The following is an 18,797-nucleotide window of genomic DNA, read 5'->3' as shown; positions in this document are numbered from 1 at the left end:
AATATTAAATTGCAAGCATGCAGAACAAACTGGAAAATTGCCAGAGCTTGTATGGGGTACAAGAATCTGGTGCAAATTACCATTCTTGGAAAATTCTAGATAATAAGCTATGCAATCAAGAGAGATAGCAATGTTTATGTTTTACCACTAGGTTTAAATGTCCTCCTAAGTAATGTCATCCTAGCTACTTGGGAAGCTAAACATGGAAGAATCATAGCTCAGGGCAGCCTGAACAGAAAAGTTTATGAGACTCCTTCTCGATCCATATCTAGGCCTATACCACATGCCTATCATCCCAAGCTACAGGGAGGATTGAACTTGGGAATGTCCTAGTGACAGGTCAACTTGGAGTCTTACAGATTCCATCTCCATGGAGGGAAGCTGAGCACATGGGTATGCCCTTGTGATGCTAGAGACAATGGGAAATCTATAGCAGCCAGATAACAGCTCAGGACAGGCCTGAGTGAGAAACAAGAGCTTATCCTAAAGATTAACTAGGAAAAAACAAGGCTCATTGTTATTAACCCAGTCTAGCCAGGGGGAGGCCCTGAATTCAAACTTATAGTACTGTCAAAAAATAAATTATATAATGCTGGATGATAAATCTGAGGTAAATATACCTTTTTAAATCTGCATAACTATTGCTTACTGTTCACAATAATATGTTTATTGTAAGGTCTGACATGGTGGTTCATACCTGTTAACACAGATGCATGGGAGGCTGAGATAGGAGGATTGCTATCTGAAGCCAAACCAGGGTAGAAAGGGAGAGTCTGGCATGCTATATGAAAGATAAATTAAATAAAAAGCAAAAGGGTTAGTGTGTGACTCAAATGGTAGAGCACTGGCCTGAATTCAGCCTCATTACTTACGAAAAACAGAGAGAGAGGGGTGGAAGTGGAGATATTACAGATATTTTAGTCTGTCCAATTAATGACAATTTTATATTTTACAGAGGTAAGTTAAATAAAGCACATAATGAATAATTAAGAGAAGATTATATAAAACATATAAAAATTGTCACTATAATTTAAATCCTCTGTTAATGATAGAATTGTCTTAAATCATATGTTAAAATCATTTTCAACTCTCCACAGACAAGGTGGTTTGTTATTAGAGCATATAATTAATTTTAATCACCATTTAATAGTTTTTATTTAATTCACTTTTAAAGAGAAGAGTTATTTTTCCACATATTAAGTCAAAAAGATCAGTTCTGAATCAAATTCTAATAAATAGTTTCCCTTAAAGAAATAATATTTTGTAATTTTCCTTATATTAGACATTATTCATTTTGTAAGATAAAAAGTCATTAAAAATAAAACAAAACCCAGCTTTCTTCTCTATCATGTAGGCTCTCACTGCCTTAAGATGTGAAAGCAATGAATAGATTTTTTTTTGAGGAGTTTTCTCTAATTTTTAAACAATTTAAGAGAGTCTTATAATTTTTCACCTAGTGACATTGAGAATGATTTTCATGCAAAGAAAATGTATCCTGAGGAAAGAAATTCAATGATTTTCACTGACCAGTTCAATAGGGGAAGAAGCAAGATAGGTTCTTACCCTCTTCCTAATGGACTCTATGAAATTAGTGTCAACACAGGTGTCACTGCATCTCTTGCAAGAACTCCAAAACAATGGGTGAAAATAAAAACAGGAGAAAAAGCTGAATTTCCTATGGAAGGAAGAAGGAAGGAAGCTTTCATGAGAGTTCAGGGATAAATGTAAAATTATGGAATCGCAGTGCAGGCAGACTCTCACAGCTAATCCCTGTCCGGTATCAATACCATTGGTTTACTCCAGTTTCTGGGGTTCATGAAATTGCTATAAGATGCTAATTCTAGTTACCATGTTTTCAGCTATCCTCTACATTTTTGTTGTAAACCTCTCAGTACATGGAATCAAAATACAATGCCTCTGATGATTTCTCTATGTCAAACAAGTTTACTTTAATATTTTACATGTTTCCATGCCAAGACTAGGAAATCCCTCCCAGATCTACATCAAGGTCCAGGAATTCTAGACAGCTGCAAGCTTTCTCTATTATAAGACTACATAAGCTAAGTAATGCTAAAGCCATTGCCTGCGACAGCTGCCTTCCTCCCTCCTTCCCTCCCTCCTTCCCTCCCTCCCTCCCTCCCTTCCTCCCTTCCCTCCTTCCTTTCCTTCCTTCCTTCCTTCCTTCCTTCCTTCCTTCCTTCCTTCCTTCCTTCCTTCCTTCCTTCCTCCTTCCCTCGCTCCCTCCTGACCTCCCTATCCCCCCCTCTTAATTTTCTTTTATTTTCTTTTTTATTAGTATTGGGGCTTAACTCAGGGCTTCATACTTGCTCATCTCATTTATTCTGCTGGCATCTCTACCACTTGAGGCATGCCTCTAGCCTAGGTTTTTGCTGATGAATCTGGAGATGGAGTCTCAAAGACTTCTGTCTGGGATGGCTTTGAATATCTATCATCCAAATATCAGGCTCCTGAGCAAATACGATCACAGGCATGAGGCATCTGGTTCACACTTGTTCTTGAAGTTCTGTACATTTTTCCTCTTTCTGCCACTTCACTTATATGTTTTGTTCTTGCACTATTTATTCTTGTTATCCCCCTTCCAAATCTGAAAGAAAATGATTTTAAAGAGCTTTTTAACCTTGTGTCTCTCCTTCATAGCCCCTCAAACAGTCTCACAGTTACATCCAGGTTATCAGTGTGTGTGTGTGTGTGTGTGTGTGCGTGTGCGTGTGTGTGTGTGTGTGTGTGTGTATTAGGTCTAGCTTCCATATATAAGAGAAACTATTTGGCCTTTTGAATCTTGCTTACTCTGTTTAAAATTATTTCTGTTCATTTTCCTACAAATGTCATAATTTCATTCTTTTTTATAGCAGAATAACACTCCATTGTGTGTACGTACTACATTTTTCTTTCCATTCATTCACTGTAGGGCATCTGAGCTATATCTATAGCTTGGCTATTGTGAATGGTGCTATAATAAATAGGGTATATAAGTGTCTCCATTACAACCTGACTTACATTCCTTTATGTATATGCCCATGGTATTGCCAGATCATATGGTAGTTCTATTTTTAATTTTCTGAGGAATCTCCATACTCTTTTGCATGGTTGTTGCACTAATTCGCATTCTTATCAACTGTGTATAACGGTTCATTTTTTCCCATATCCCCACCAGAATTTGTTTTTTGTGTTCTTGAGAGTAGCTGTTCTGACTAGAGTGAGATGAAATTGCAATGTTGCTTTGATTTTTATTCCCTTTATCACCAGGTATGATGAGCATTTCTTCATGCATTTATTGGACATTTATACTTCTTTCAAGAATTGCCTTTTCAATTCCAGTGGTTCATTATTTAGTACTTTGTGTTTTTGTGTATCTGCATATTCAGGTTATTAGGCCCTTGTCAGATGTATAGCTGGCAAAGATTTTTTCCTTATTCTATAGACAGCTTCTTTTTTATTTTTAATATATCTTTTCATTGTAAAGATACTTTACAGAGGGTTTTAGTTACATGAGTAGGGTAATGAGTACATTTCCTGTGGAGCATTGTTACCCCCTCCTTTGTTTTTCCCCTACCATCCCTTCCCTCCCCACCTCCCTAACTCCTCCCGCTCCAAGTTGTAAAGTTCATTTTCAACATAGTGTCTTGTACATTTCATTGTTACAATCCTTACTTCCGCATTTTGTTATTTCCCTTCCCCTATAGACAGCTTCTTTAGTCTAATTACTATTTGCCTTGCTGTGTGGCAGCATTTTGGTTTGAAGAAATCCAGTTTGTTATTCCTTACTCAGATTTGCTGGTATAATTGGAGTTTTATTCAGGAAGTGATTATCTGTGCTTGTATGTTCTAGTGTTTTTCCAATTCTCTCCTGAAGTAGTTTCAAAGTTCCAGGGCTTATATTAATGGGTCAACCTGTATCCTTATTTCCGCATTTTGTTATTTCCCTTCCCCTATAGATAGCTTCTTTAGTCTAATTACTATTTGCCTTGCTGTGTGGCAGCATTTTGGTTTGAAGAAATCCAGTTTGTTATTCCTTACTCAGATTTGCTGGTATAATTGGAGTTTTATTCAGGAAATGATTATCTGTGCTTGTATGTTCTAGTGCTTTTCCAATTCTCTCCTGAAGTAGTTTCAAAGTTCCAAGGCTTATATTAATGGCTTTGATCTAGTTTGAATTAATATTTACTGCAGGACAAAAAAATATAAACTAGTCTTAATCTTATACATGTGGATATTCCTCCTTAAGACTATTTAACTTTAAACTCTTTCAACATAAGACAATTAAATTCAATAAATTTATTAATGTTCTTGTTACTAATGTCATATATTACCAAAATACTTTTAAAAATTCTACCACTGCAAATAGTATGTTATATATAATTTAAGTAGCCCCTCCAATGTCTGAAGTTGTATAACTCCTACTCCTGAAAGTTTTAGCTTTGTCAATCTCAAGAAATCTAAGGTAGGCATCTTAGAAATCGTATGATTAATTTCAAGGTAGAATTTTGCCATACAGCAATGCATGGTGTTATTTTTTCCCAGCCATTTTCAAAAATGTGTCAAGAGTCTATTCAAAGTATTTCGAAGAATTGGATGAATTGCTGTTGAAAACATTTCCGCTTGGGAACTTCACACACTCACACAAAAAGAAAAGTAAAGAAATGATTGATGGGTGTGTATTTCAGCTAATTGAAGTTCTACCAAGTCATCCAGATGTTTCCAGCTGAAGCCAGGCCACAGATGCTATGGCTTCACCATCATTAATCTGGGGATTACTTCTATGGGTTTATTTGGTGAGATTTAAGGGTTTCAGATAAAGTGTGCTCCTCTCCTGTTACATTACTTCTTTGTGTAGAGCTCTCATTTAGAAAGGGCCTCTCTCCTTCCTGGAAATATTTTTGAAGGAAGTTATCAGTACTATTTGTTTTTCCTGTCCTTGGATGTGGTCTGTAGTGAGGTCAGGAGGATGGAACCGGAGAGGCCACAGATGAGAATGGGGCTGTTTCCACAGCTGGCTGCGGAGAGTGGGCGGTCCTTCCCAGCAGAGTTGGCCTGCGGAGGTAGATGATCTAAAACATCTGTCCCAATGGGAATATGCAAAAACAGCTGCCTTTGAAGATCGCCTTTTAATGCAGAGGGTTGGAGTTCTGTCTCCACAGTGGGAGGCAAAGATACAGTTGTTGGCCTGCAGATGACTTCACATTTGCTTTTGCATGAAGAGGACAGTAAATGGAAAACCTGTCACTAGTCCAATCACTTGGTAATTCTGACACCCTCCCATTTTCCATTCCTGCGAAGAAATGCTAAGAGAAAATAGGGAAAGAAAAATCCTGATTCTTACTTTTTTCTCAGATAATTGAATGCGCCAGTGTAATTTCAGTGAGTGGCTAAGTAGTCAGAAAAGGTAATTTTTGCTGTTTTCCTTAATGTATTGCTAACTCCTTGTGATTTTTTTTTACAGTGTGTGTGTGTGTGTGTGTGTGCACAAACTCATGCCAGTCTTGGGCCAGTCTTACTTTTTTCTCTCAAGGCTGGCACTCTATCATTTGAGCCACAGCTCCACTTTTGGCTTTTTGCTGGTTAATTACAGATAAGAGTCTTACCAGCCCTCCTGGGGCTGGCTTTGAACCGTAATACTCAGATCTCATTTTTTTGCAGTATTTTTGAAAAGCAATACAGAAATTATATCTCACTTGAAACCACATGATGAGAAACACTAAAATCGGATTTTGTCTTCGTAAACAAAGAATTCTTTGCAATAGATGATTTTGATAGTAAATAAATGCTAAACATGAGTGAACAATACAATTTTCCCTGTCTGCTTCCATGGTCTTCAGAATGTCACTCTTGGCTTTGAACTACATCGCTTAGAGGTTGAGAATGAGAGCACTGTAGCTACACACCTCAGAACTGTGCTGCCGCTGCCACACCTGCTCACTCCCTGCTCTGAACTGTCTCCCGTCTAATAAATGACATAAAAACTACATCTAATGTCTCCTACATCTCTTCTACAGAGCTAATTACCCATTTCTCATAAACCTTCAGCAGAATCACAGTTCCATGTCCAACAATAAAGAATGTGGTTTTGGTCTATTTAGTTGGTTTGCATGGAGTTTTGCTTTTGTTTTATACGTTTGATTTAAAAAAAAAATCATTCTAAACTTTAAATGGTTTACAAGGATGTTATCAATTAACTTGCCCATGTATGTGCTTTTTGATCAGAGTCACATTTTCTATCATTCATCCTCTGTTTTATCTGCTGCTTCCCAATTTTGTTTCACACTCCCGTTATCACATGTATACATTGATAATTTTGACCGTATTTGTTTCTTCCTCATTCATTCATCTGCTCTCACCAATTCCCGACCACTCAAACTTCTTCCACCTTTCTAATATTCATGTGGTTAAACTGTTAATTGTTCAGAAGACGTAACCCCATGGAGTTTCACTCCTGCATAGACTCTATTTAAGAAAACTAAATCGTGTATATAAGCTTACATCTCTGTGTGTGTTTATATGAGAGGTTGTATTGAGTCTAAGATCTACGTATGAAAGGAAAATGTGGTAAGCTAGATTCACTTTGGGGTTCGTTTTGAGTTTTGGAGGTTTTCCCCATTCTACATTCATTATGGGAGTATTAACAGGATGTCAAGCAAATATTAAAAAGCAAATGCCTACAGTTATGAATGACAGCGATACCAGGATATAATTGGACTGATCTTGATAAGCTCTACACCAGGAGGAAACAAACTTTGAACAGCAAGGCATCAGGCTACCAATGGTGAGGAGGGAGAAAGAAAGGCAAGACTTGGGGATTCTGCACTGTTCCAATAATCAAACACGAGAAAAAGATTATGCTCTGAGGAAGAATAAGCAAAGATGTGTGGAATGAGACCTGGTGTTCTTGAGGTGCCTGATATTCCAAATTCAGGGAGTCATTGGAAATTTCAGTCCAAATTTCTGGATAACGGCCCAGGCAAAAATAACTTTTTAAGGATTACTTTAAAAACTATTTCCAGAAACTTTTGATTAACGACCAGGTCCTAACAACCAGCAATATTTTGAAACTACTTTGAACACCTTACTAAAATTTCTATGTGTAGAGTGAACCCAAATCTTTAAATGATATCCATTGTCTTACAAAGAGAATATCTCTTCTAATACTTGGCTCTGCTAACTATTTATAACTCATTGGTGAAGTAGAGGATGTTATTTGGAAAGAACAAGCTTTCAATGTGAGGATTGCCATGAGAATATGTCATAGAAGGCCAGGTGCAATGGTGTATGTCTATAATCGCAGCACTCTGAAGTCTGAGAGAGGAAGCTCAAATGTTCAAGGCCAGCCTGGGCTGCATCATGAGACCTCATCTCCTAAAAGAAAAAAAAAATCATAGGAAGGAAAGTTTTATGTAAAGGTTATTTTATTGATAAAAGCAGAAATGCCATGCAAATGACTTTGCAGAACTGAACTCAATTGTGGTTAGCAAAAGGAGGCATATTAATGTCACTACGACTATTTCCAGCTATCTGTTCCTCAGGCAAGAAACTAAAAAAGGAATTCGCAAAATGATTAAGAATCAAATCAAAGTTCTCTTCAGAAGCGATACAATGGAAAATTCATTCAGAGTTATGGCAAACTGAGCAACTAGAAATTCTCAAACTTTGTGAGGAATCTACTGCTCTGAGCACATTGATGCAGTTCAGACTCAACTCACTGGGGTTGGGGCCGGCTCTGCAGGGATTCTGTACTGTGCTTACACTTGAACAAACAAGGAACTAGACATTTTAAGACTCTCCTATTAAACTAAGCAAAAAATACTCAGGTAGTATTACCATTTGGGAGATTAGCATTAAAATCCAAGTGAAAAAAACCTTATAGCACACTGATATCTTGATAATTCTATATAGAGATATATCTGTATAGCTTGAAGACCTCATTTTATATTGATGTCTAGTCTATATCTCTATCTCTCAATTTTATATCTTCTATATCTATACCTATGGTGGTACTTGAGTTTGAACTCAAGACCTTGTACTTCACAAATGGTGCTATACTTCTCTATCACTTCAGCCATGCTTCCAGACCTGCTTTGTATTGGTTATTGTGGAGATGAAGTCTAGTGAACTTTTCTGCTGGGTTAGCCTCAAGCTTCTGTCCTAGGTAGGATTACAGGAATGAGCCACCAGTGCCTGGCTAAAATGTAAAACGTCAGATGCCAGTGTGGCAATGTTTGGATACAATTTTTTTCTTTTCTTTTCTTTTCCTTTCTTTTAGCTTTTCTTTTGGTCATACTGGGGTTTGATTTCAAAGCTTCACACTTGCTTGGTTGACACTCTACTACTGGAACTATGCTTGAAAACCCTCTTGTAATGTTTGTTTGTTTGGTGGGTTTAGATCTGATATAAAATACTTTAGAACTTGCCTATTCCCTAAGACATACTTCATCTCAGCATTAAATTAGATGATACTTCATCGATAGAGTATATAGTGAATTTGAGGCATGTTAATATGAATAATACTAATGGAAAGTATAGTTTAAGTGGAAGTAAATTAGTTCTTTAATTGAGCTGTGACTTCATACCTGTATTCTTAGATCTAGTTAGTTCACTAGCTAATGCTAACCCAGGCAAATTCTCAAAAAATGCTTAAAAAGAGTAAAGATATTGCTCAGAAGTATTCTCTGAGGGACCACAAAAGAAAGTACATTTTGTAGTGAATTGCAAGACAAGGAACACTAACTTTTCTAGTAATGGCCTGAAGTGAGGTGCCTGGTGACATATTTAGGCAATTTGTGCCGTAAACAATCTCCATAAATGAAATTACAGGCAGCTTTTCCTCTTGATCACCCTGTGGTTTGAAAAATGATGTCCCAGGTCCATTCACTAGCAGGATCCTGTAAGCTATGGATATGCAGCTGAGGCTTCTGGCCTATTTATAGGGGGAAATTTTTAATGAGAAGCTTTGCAACAGTGCAGTCTTGAGTGCTAGTTAAAGCCAGATAAACATTTTACAAGACAAAATATGGGCCCCATAGAAATTTACTCATCCACTGGGAATCCTGTCTGCCATGTCATTTGGAAGAAGACAGGCCTGGAATACTACATTTGACATTGATTTGAACCTTTTTATGCATAGAAAGGAATCTACTTGGAGTTATGCAGAGTGATTTCTGTGCATGCAAAAAAGCACTGTCCTCTTATTGCATGCCATGGTTTGACAAGATTCTAGGGCTTATGCTGAGGATAAATTCCTTTCCTGAGTTCTTTAATGCTTGGAGAAAGCTGAGCCTGATCCATTGGGACCACCAGAGTTGAAGATATGGCCTAGGACTAGGTAAAATGGTGTATACCTGGCACCTATGAAGTTAGTGGGATATGATAGACAGAGTTCGGGCAATTGGGGTGGAGTTAGCAATCTAACAGGGCCAGACCATTCAGGACCGTGGGCTACTTATGAGTATTTGGACTCTACTCCCAGTAAAATAGAGTCCAAAGATGAATGAAATTATGTCATCGGCAGGAAAATGGATGACACTAGAGCCATTAGTTTAAGCAAAATAAGCCAACACAGAAATATTAGCATCAGGTTTTTTTTCTCGTTAGTGCGGAAAAAAGTAATGACAAGAGGGAAACACTGTCTGACATCTATAATCCTAACTACTCAAAAGGCTGAGATCTGAGGATCATGGTTCAAAGACAGCCCGGGTAGGGAAGTCCCTATGAGATTCTTATCTCCAATTAACACCAGAAGACTAGAAGTGGAGCTGTGGTTCAAAGTGGTTCAAAGGCACTAGGCTTGAGCAAAAAAGCTCAGGGACAGTGTCCAGACTCAGAGTTCAAGCTACACAACTGGCAAAAAGAAAGCGATTATTTAAAAGTAGAAGAGGGACTAGCAGGAAAAGGGAAGGGGGGGGGGAAGGAGGAGGACAAAGGGAAGGGCAAGAGAGAGTGTGTGTGTGAGCATGGATTCAAACAAAGTCTGACATGGAAATGTCACTGAGATACCCATTGATTGGCATAATAAATATGAGTTAATTAACAACAACAAAAAAAAAGAATCTAGGTCACATAGCTGGCTAATCAACTTCGTGAAATTGGAAAGCCCTGTTTTTTTGTTTGTTTAAAAAATAAGGCATAAGCTGCATTTGTGGTAGTGTACTCTGACTGTAATAGCAATGTTTCATTCCAATACATGTCATTCTTCTACGGACTAGAAACCACATCGTTAACACCAACGTTGAACTTCTTTGGATAGTGTAGGGGTCTCAAAAGCTTGGAACTTTCATACAAAATGGAAGAAGGTCAATTTGGCAGTGGTCTGAGTGCCTTCAAAGGAAAGCAGAGAAAATTGATGTATAGATCTTTTAAGTCCATCCTTTGATTCCACTGAGAGGATGCTTCTGTGATTGCAGTTGAACTTTTTGCCCCGCTTAAGCAGAGAGCTCCAGTTCATTAAAGTAATGGCTGTTCAACACCATTGATCCAGCACCTGATTCAGGACAGGCATTCTGTTAGGCTTCAGCTACATTAAAAATGGAATACACAAAGTGTTATAAATGACTCCAGTGAACTCAAATCCAGAAGAGAAATAAACCATGACTACAATCAAACAATGATTGCATGGCCAATGTGAGGACAAGAGGAGGTTAACCAGTTTGGGTCAGTCATGGGAGATGTTACCAAGAATGGAATATTTGTAAGAACCTATATGGATACATACAGACCTGTCATAGATGCCCAGCATTCTTGGCAAAGACACTGAAGAAGGAAGGGCCAGGTGGGCCAGAGAAGGATGAAGAGAACAGTGTGTAAAAGTGAGGTTGAAAATGAAGGGGGTGTGAGGAATCTGGGTGGAAAGTTGCATGTATTTCCAGGACCCACGCCATCCTACTTCTCCTTGAATAAAGCATCTCCTACTGAACAATGATACTTTCACTCAGTGGGAAAATGCAGTACATCAGTGACCCTGCTACTCACTCATGCTAAGTGACTTCTGAGCATTTTCTTATTGGAAATGAATTGTTGTTGTTGCTGTTGCTTTGATTTTTCTTCAATACTGGAGCTCGAACTCAGGGCATCTGGCTCATGGCTGGTACTCTATTTGAGCTAGAGGTCAGGCCAGATTTTTACTGGTTAATCAGAGATAGAATCTTGAAGACATTTTTTACCCAGTCTGGCTTCAAATTGTGATCCTTTAGATCTCGGACTCCTGAGTAGCCCAGATTTGGAAATTATTTTGATATATCACTCAGTGACCCTGCTTAACCTCACTCGCTTCTAACCATTTGCCATACAGTGGTGATCAGTTTAATAGTACCAGTGTTCCCTTCAACTAACTCAGCTATAACAATAAACTGTAGACTGCCCTTTGGTAGAGAGCAGTTTAACACAGTTTACCTCCTAACTAGTCTGGGGGAAAAATAAGGACACCTGGTTCTTCTCATCTTTAAAGCAATAAGCATTTTTTTCTTTTTTTTTGGGGGGGGGGAGGTTGAGTACCATTATCAAGGTAGGAAAATGGCTAAGTGCTATTCTTCATGATTCTAATATAATTTCCTGTTATATAGTTTATTTGATACATAGAAATCAGAGGTTTTCAATATATCTTATAAACTGTGGAAGATAGCATGGTGCCAGTGGCTCACACCCATAATTCTATCTACTCACTAGACTGAATTTCTTGGAATCACCATTCCAAACAAAAACAAAAACAAAATTTCTTTCTAAAAAAAGCAGCAAAAAAGCTGTGCTGGAAGCATGTCTCAAGTGGTAGCACACCAGCCAAACAAGCTAGCCAAACAAGCCTGCAAACCTGATTTCAAACCTCGGTTCTTGTAGAAATAAAATAGAAGATGTTCAAGGTAGCACAATGTATTCTGATTTATTCTTTGATTTGGCAGTGCCATAGCTATGTTTTCTTTTGTCTTTGTCCTTTATTTGATTTGCAGTGGTTTTGGTTCCTTTATGATAGCTCTGCAAGTGAAAATATACACATGAGGGGAAGGCAGAGGGGAAGTTCTCTCTGGCAAAGATGAAGGCCTTAGAATTGTTTTCTTCTACACCCTCTGATTTTCTTAGTATCATCTACATTACAACACGTGCAGTTTGATGAAGCACATGACTGAGCGGTAGATAACCCAGCTGATTTTGCTACTTACTGGTTGAAGGGTTGGAATCAGAGGGTACTGAGCACAAGTGACCCTGGGTCCTTCCTTGCCATGAACAGGTAGTAGCTGTAACAACTGACATAGTCATGTAAAAGGAAAAGACCACAGGAACCCATATGCATAATGAAATTCTTCTAATTTAATAGAACCAGTTTTTGTAACTAGGTATCCATGTTTCATGATACAATGTTCCCTTAAACATGCAGACTTGAACAGTGAGTCCCAAACACTCAATTTTTTCATCTTTCCCTCAGTAATGTAATTTACTTAAAAAGCTATTTTTCTCTATTGGGATGCTAAAGAAACCTCTTAAAACACTGAGCGCTATTTCTAAACAGGTTTCTTTAGTTGCACGCAGTAAATTGTAAAGGATTAAAAAGGCACTGTTGAGAATCCCAATTATCTGTATACCAGCTTTGGTAAAAAAAAAAAAAAAAAAAACACTTTAGTGTGACATATTTACTTTGTTTTCTCATTCAAAATGACATTATTGTATTAATAGGTACTTAACCAATAATAGAAACTATTATTCACACTTGAATAGGCATGGTATGTAATTAAGGTTCTTTTAAGAGGGTCTCCATGGTAAAAAGTAATTTGGTTTTATTGTCTTTTAATATTACATTTTGAAAAATCCTACATTTTCAATTTATGATTAGCAATTGAAAAACCAATCTGGATAATATTTGATTTAAGAGTAGAAGAGTAAATCTAATTTTATAACTGATAGAGAATCTCTCATTCAGTGCTCTGTAGCAGTACTGGAGTTGGAACTCAGGGCCTTGTACAACCCAGGCAGATATAGTTGAGCTCTTGTTAATTGATCCCACCACAGTCTTACTATGAGCATCATTTTTCTATATTTGCATTTAGCAATGGACATTTCTGAAATAAGGAAAAATAAATTTGACCTAGCCATTGAAAGCCTTGCTTCTTTTCCTTGATCAACTTACAAAATTTGGGCAATTAACTCAGAATCAATTTATTTAGAATTTGGGAAATTGATTTAGAACCCAATTCATTAATTAAATGATTTATATCATAAACATACTCTCAGCATAGCATTTAAGAATTACTTTAAGACAATGGGTGAATACTTCATTTCATTTTCTAGGTAACACATTTTCAATTTATTTCTTATTTTTTGTATAACTGGAGCTTATGAACGAACATATATATGCACATAGCATCATGCTTGAAGTTTGGTACTAATGATGTGTGAGGCTACATTAGTACTTATTGTGGGGGAACCTGTCTTGCTTAGGATATAGTATTTAGCAATAAATAGCATCTACCCCTTAGTAGCCCATGACATTCCATCTGCACGGTTGACAGCAAAATGTCTCCATGCATTAAAACAACCATGGCCACAAATAGTCCAATTTTCATTTTAGTAATTTTCAAAGATAATGCATTGAAGGTACTTACTACATCATTGATCTCATCTTCAAAAGTGAGGTGAAAGAATTAGGTATGAGAGTACATGCCAGTAATCCCTGAACTATTAATATTTTTAACTAGCAATTTAACTAGTAATACCAAAATAACACTCAAACACATATGTTTATATAGGATATGTATTTTTTTGGGGGGGGTCCGGTCTTGGGGTCTGAACTCTGGGCCTGGGCGCTGTCCCTCAGCTCTTCAGCTCAAGGCTAGCACTCTACCACTTGAGCCACAGCGCCACTTCCGGCTTTTTTCTTTTTGCGTATGTGGTGCTGAGGAATCTAACCCAGGGCCTCGGGCATGCAAGGCAAGCACTCTAACCACTGAGCCACCTTCCCAGCCCAGGATATGTATTTTAATGTGTTAAATATCTACAGTCACAAGTTTAGTGTGTTATTTTAATATTTGCATAAAAAATTCACTAATCAAATCTGAGGATCCCAGTTTGAAGCTAGCCAGGACAGATAAATCCATGAGACTCTTATTTCCAATTACCAAGCAGAAAGCCAGAGTGGATTTGTAGCTCAAGTGGTAGAGCAAAACTGTGAGCAGAGGTGAGAATACTAGGCCCTGAGTTTGAACCCTGGTACTGGCACACAGGGGTGTGGGGGTGGGGGGTGAACATCTCTATTTGCATAGACAGCTGGCATCCATAGCCTGGCATTAATACAGATACATGCTAAGGCAGCCACAATTGATCTGAATGGCAGAGAAGTGCCTTCCATTGATGTACAGGGTATTGTCTTTTAGTAGAAAAGTTCGTGAACTTTCAAAAACTTCAGTGGTTGTTTTGCTTTTCTTTTTGCAAACACTGACAGAGGGTTAATAGCATACATCATTTTATGGCTTTGGATTGGGTCTATTAATCCACACATGATGATCTTTACCCAAATGTTTGAGTGAATGTTTATTTCACAGCTAGTATGACTAGTTCCTCCCTTTGTCTGCTAAGTAGAACAGCTTTGTTTGTGCAGAAGCAATGACTAAAATGGGCCAGAAGTTCCCCTCAGCTGTTTGGTCATTGTTCATGTTTTGTGGAATTACAGCAGTGCTACAATATTTTTCTTTGCAGCTTAAACATTGAGCAAACATAGACATCCGGAGATGCTGAAATGAAAAATCTGCTTCCTCATGCTTTGTCATTTTGCTGAGTGATCGCTGTCAGATAGCACATTCCATACATTCCAAGTCACCAAAATTACCATTAATCCTTTAGCAACATCTGTCACAAACACTCTTCTGTCTCTGACTTAAATGCATTGGGTGGGAAAGGATTTGACAATGTATTTAATGAGCTACAATTATGTGTAAGAGGCAATAACCACAAGGTTTTCTTTTGTCGTTGTTTTTTGGTAAGACACACTACAAAATTAGCTGATTATCTTTGATAAGCAAAAGTGCCTGAAAATCATTATTTATTATAGATATATTTAAAATGGTCTCTGATAACATGTGATTCAAAAAAATAGTCCTTTCTCTGATGAGACTGATAGGCTTTTATCATTCACTATCAGTGAATGTATTAATTTTACATTTCTTCCATTCTTTTATGATCACATAGTTTTTATTCTTTAATCTTCGTAGGAATTCTTTATTTGTGAAACACTTTACTGAGTGCAAAAATGTATATTCTTACACATCTCCCCCATGAATCTTTGCATTCTTTTTCATTTATTTTTAATGAAGGAATCTTTTTCTTACATGATTTTTCACTGTCCAGAGATGCTATTGACAATTTCAACTCATGACAAATCTCTTCGAATCCTTCCTTTTGCTTGTCACATTTCTGGGTTAGACACCAAATCATCAAATGAGCCCCCATACCCTGCTTTCTGTGAAAACATTCTGTAAGAGATCAGGCAATCCTTCCTAAATTAATTCCAAGTGCAGACATACAAAACAATTCTATCATGAATGCATTTGGAGTGATCTGTCACTTGTTCACCTAACTCATTTGCATATTGCTTCCCAAAGACTAAAAGTGAACCTCCAATATCCTGGGGGAATGGGCACCCTCCAGGGCATGAAGAAGTCTAATTCTCATTAACATAATTTGGTCTTTGTCTTTGATTCAGATGTAATGGTCCCTTCTGTGAAGGCTGATGGAATTGAGAAGTTTCTGACCTTGAGGCAGTTGAGCTATATGTTGGAATGTCAGTAAACATTTTAAGAAAATAGGCTGAGTCTCAAGTTCAAGAAGAGAACTGAAGTTTTGTGCCTGTTAGGAATGCAGGTTGTGAAAGTGTCATTTTTTTATGAAAAAAAATTTCTGGATTTCCATCTTAAAGTTATTCAGTAATTGTCCTCAGGTGATTTCTTAGAGTGTTTACTTCTGGTCTGGCACAGCAAATACTGAAACTGAAGGACAGTAGGTATGTTTATGTTTTACAAAACGAAGAGGTAGATTGCTTTTAGCAAAGAAATTAAGGCAGCAGGAAACAAAATGACCTGTGTCAGTTGTAATTAAGTAAAGATTTATCAAATCCTACTTCTAATTTAAGAAATATCCTGATGAGTAATAATTTAAAAGAGTCCAAAGAAATTCAAACAACAGAAATAAATAATTAAATACAGACCTTTACGATACAATATACATTTTACGATCGATTTCAGTGAAAAAGTCCAAATGTCTTTGTAAACCAAGCTGGTCCTATAAATCAAGCATTTCCAAAAGTTTTACTTTGTTTCTACTCTCAGATTTAATGAGGCTGAGTATTAACCTGATCAGAAGAGAGAATTTGGACAATATCATACAACCACTCAGAGAAACATTTGCTTCTGAAAAATTAATGTAGGCGTTGAGATCATGCCATCTGCAAGTAGCTGTCATGGGTTAGCCCAAATATTTAATTACATCGAGAAAATAAAGTAACAGTAGACAAATAATTATCTTTAGGAGAAAATATTTTTTTTGATAATTATTTTATTAGAACTTACTACTTAAGTTGGTTATTGTATATGAGTTTGTCTTCATTATAATCTTTAAGCCAAAGCATTTGAATCACATAAATTTCAAAGATATTACTCATCTTAGTTTTTTGTTTTACAAAAGACACCAATCAAGGGAGAATAGAAAGGGAGAGATAAGGGAAAGAAAGAGCCACAGACCTGGCTCCATTTTTTGTTCCATTCATAGATAGACACATTTTCTAATACACTTATACACTTACACATTTTCTTATACACTCAGCAGTGACAGTAAGTCAAAGCTAGTAGTATACATTCCTAACACCTAATGGGAATTCTGACATTATTTCTTGGTTTCAGATTTTAATGTTTGGATTGACATAAAATTTTAACCAGCTTGGACCTGAGTACAGTATTTTTTTCTTATTGTCAAAAGCATAGGCAGAAAATAAATCAAAAGATTAGGATAACATGGAATATAATAATGCTGATTTTTAGATAATTGTTAGATTTTTAACATCCTTTTCAAAGCACTGTGGAGAAAAAAATCTAGGTTTTTATTACATCTCAGTGGTAGATCGCATTGAGATGATCACAAATTGCCTATGTGAGTTATAAATGTGTGGAAAGAACAGAAAGTTTTATTTAAAAATCAAGAAAAAGAATTTTCCATTATTTTTTATGTTTTCAGACCAACAACTCCACGTCTAGAACAGAAAGAAAGTATATGATTTCTTTGAATAAATTCTACTTCAAATGTGCATTGTAAATATATTACATATAAATTGCATCAGAGGGTAGGCAAAGTGACTGGTACCTTTAACCGTAGCTAGTCAGGAGGCTGAATCTAAAGATCACAATTGGCAGCCATCTCACAAATACAAGATGAAAGGCCATGAAACTCTTGACTCCAATTAACTACAAAAAAGAAAAAAAAAGCCAGAAGTGGAGCTGTGGTTCAACTGATAGAGGGTCAACCTTAAATAGAATTGCTCAGGGACAATGCCCAGGCCTCCAGTGCCAGCACCCTCTCCCCACCCCACACCCCACACACACATTATATCAGAAGACAGGAAGCTGCTGATGCCATGTGTTTAAATGAGCACAAAAGATTGGACATAATACTCACACAAAGCCACACTAGGTGCTGATGGCTTGGAAAAAAAAGGCATAAGGAGAGATATAACCCAACTGAAAGAGCTTTAGCCCTTCAAGAAAAAGCCAAGCAAGAGCAAAAGGCCCTGAGTTCAAGCCCCAGTACCAGCACTCACTCACACACTCTCACACACCATACAAACCTAAATCCTGAATCCTGCCTTTTCAGTAAATAGTGAATGCATGTCAGGTTAACACAGAACCAGAGTTTATGGCCTTTATTCATTAAAAATAAAAGATTCCTCCTTATGAAATGAGTTTGGCCCTTGTGTTTGCTTGCAGGGTGCTGTGATTACGCCGACCATGGACCACCCTATGTCAATGCAGCCAACAAGCATGATGGGTCCCCTGACACAGCAGATGAATCAGCTTTCCCTGGGCGCTACAGGAACGGTGAGTGTAAGAGAAGCAGCACTGTCTGTTTCCCCCAGCGCATGGGCTCTGGCCCCTTCTCTAACACACCTCTCAGGCTTCACTCTGCATGCAAGTCTAGCCCCAGAGCACATCGACTCACATTGACAAGGCTGATGCTTCTACTGTGTGGCCTCTAAACTTTGGAACTGCTCATTGTCATGGCAAACAGCGCACGCTGTGTGACGTATATTTCTAGGAGAGAATCCCTTTGCATGCCCCTGCAAACCTAGATCCCATGGTTCTAAACATCATCCAGGGCTTCTTCCCTGCTTTTGTTCACCAGTTAAGCCACTATCGTTCCCAAGATCTTCCCAAAGAGGTACTTACCCTGACTGTGACGGCTATAAAGGGCTTTGTATCAAACTTTCAGTGATTAATCAAAATAATTGAGGACATGGCATAGTTTCACTTTTCAACTTATTGAAAAGCAGAAAAGGGAATCCCGTGTGCTTGATCTTTTCTTATCCATTGGTATATTTTTAATTAGTCTCAGTTCTTCTTGGACATTGAAATGGCATTGTGTTAATTTTACATCAACAAGATATTTGACATCATTAACACACCTTTATGGGTTTTTAAAGGATGAGTCCCCAAACATGCAAGATGGTTAACATTTAGAAAAACCTAGACTACTAAAACTTTGTAGGAGGAGGCAACAATGCTTGATAAGAAATGTACTCATTACCTTGCTCATGTAATTGTAACCCC

At 37.4% G+C, this 18,797-nt stretch overlaps 1 protein-coding gene across 1 annotated transcript in view; it reads left to right on the top strand.

The window, feature by feature from the left end:
• Rbms3 (RNA binding motif single stranded interacting protein 3) overlaps nt 1-18,797 on the top strand; it is a 743,920-nt gene that overhangs the window by 668,644 nt on the left and 56,479 nt on the right. The window contains exon 11 of the mRNA XM_042666502.1: nt 17,958-18,068. Within this exon, the coding sequence (XP_042522436.1) occupies nt 17,958-18,068 (111 nt within the window). The remainder of the gene's footprint in view (nt 1-17,957; nt 18,069-18,797) is intronic.

Source organism: Dipodomys spectabilis, unplaced genomic scaffold, assembly GCF_019054845.1.
Source record: "Dipodomys spectabilis isolate Male_0828 unplaced genomic scaffold, ASM1905484v1 ptg000365l, whole genome shotgun sequence".
Taxonomy (NCBI): domain Eukaryota; kingdom Metazoa; phylum Chordata; class Mammalia; order Rodentia; family Heteromyidae; genus Dipodomys; species Dipodomys spectabilis.
The sequence above is the reverse complement of the archived record's forward strand: the minus strand, read 5'-3'. Positions and strand labels throughout refer to the sequence as shown.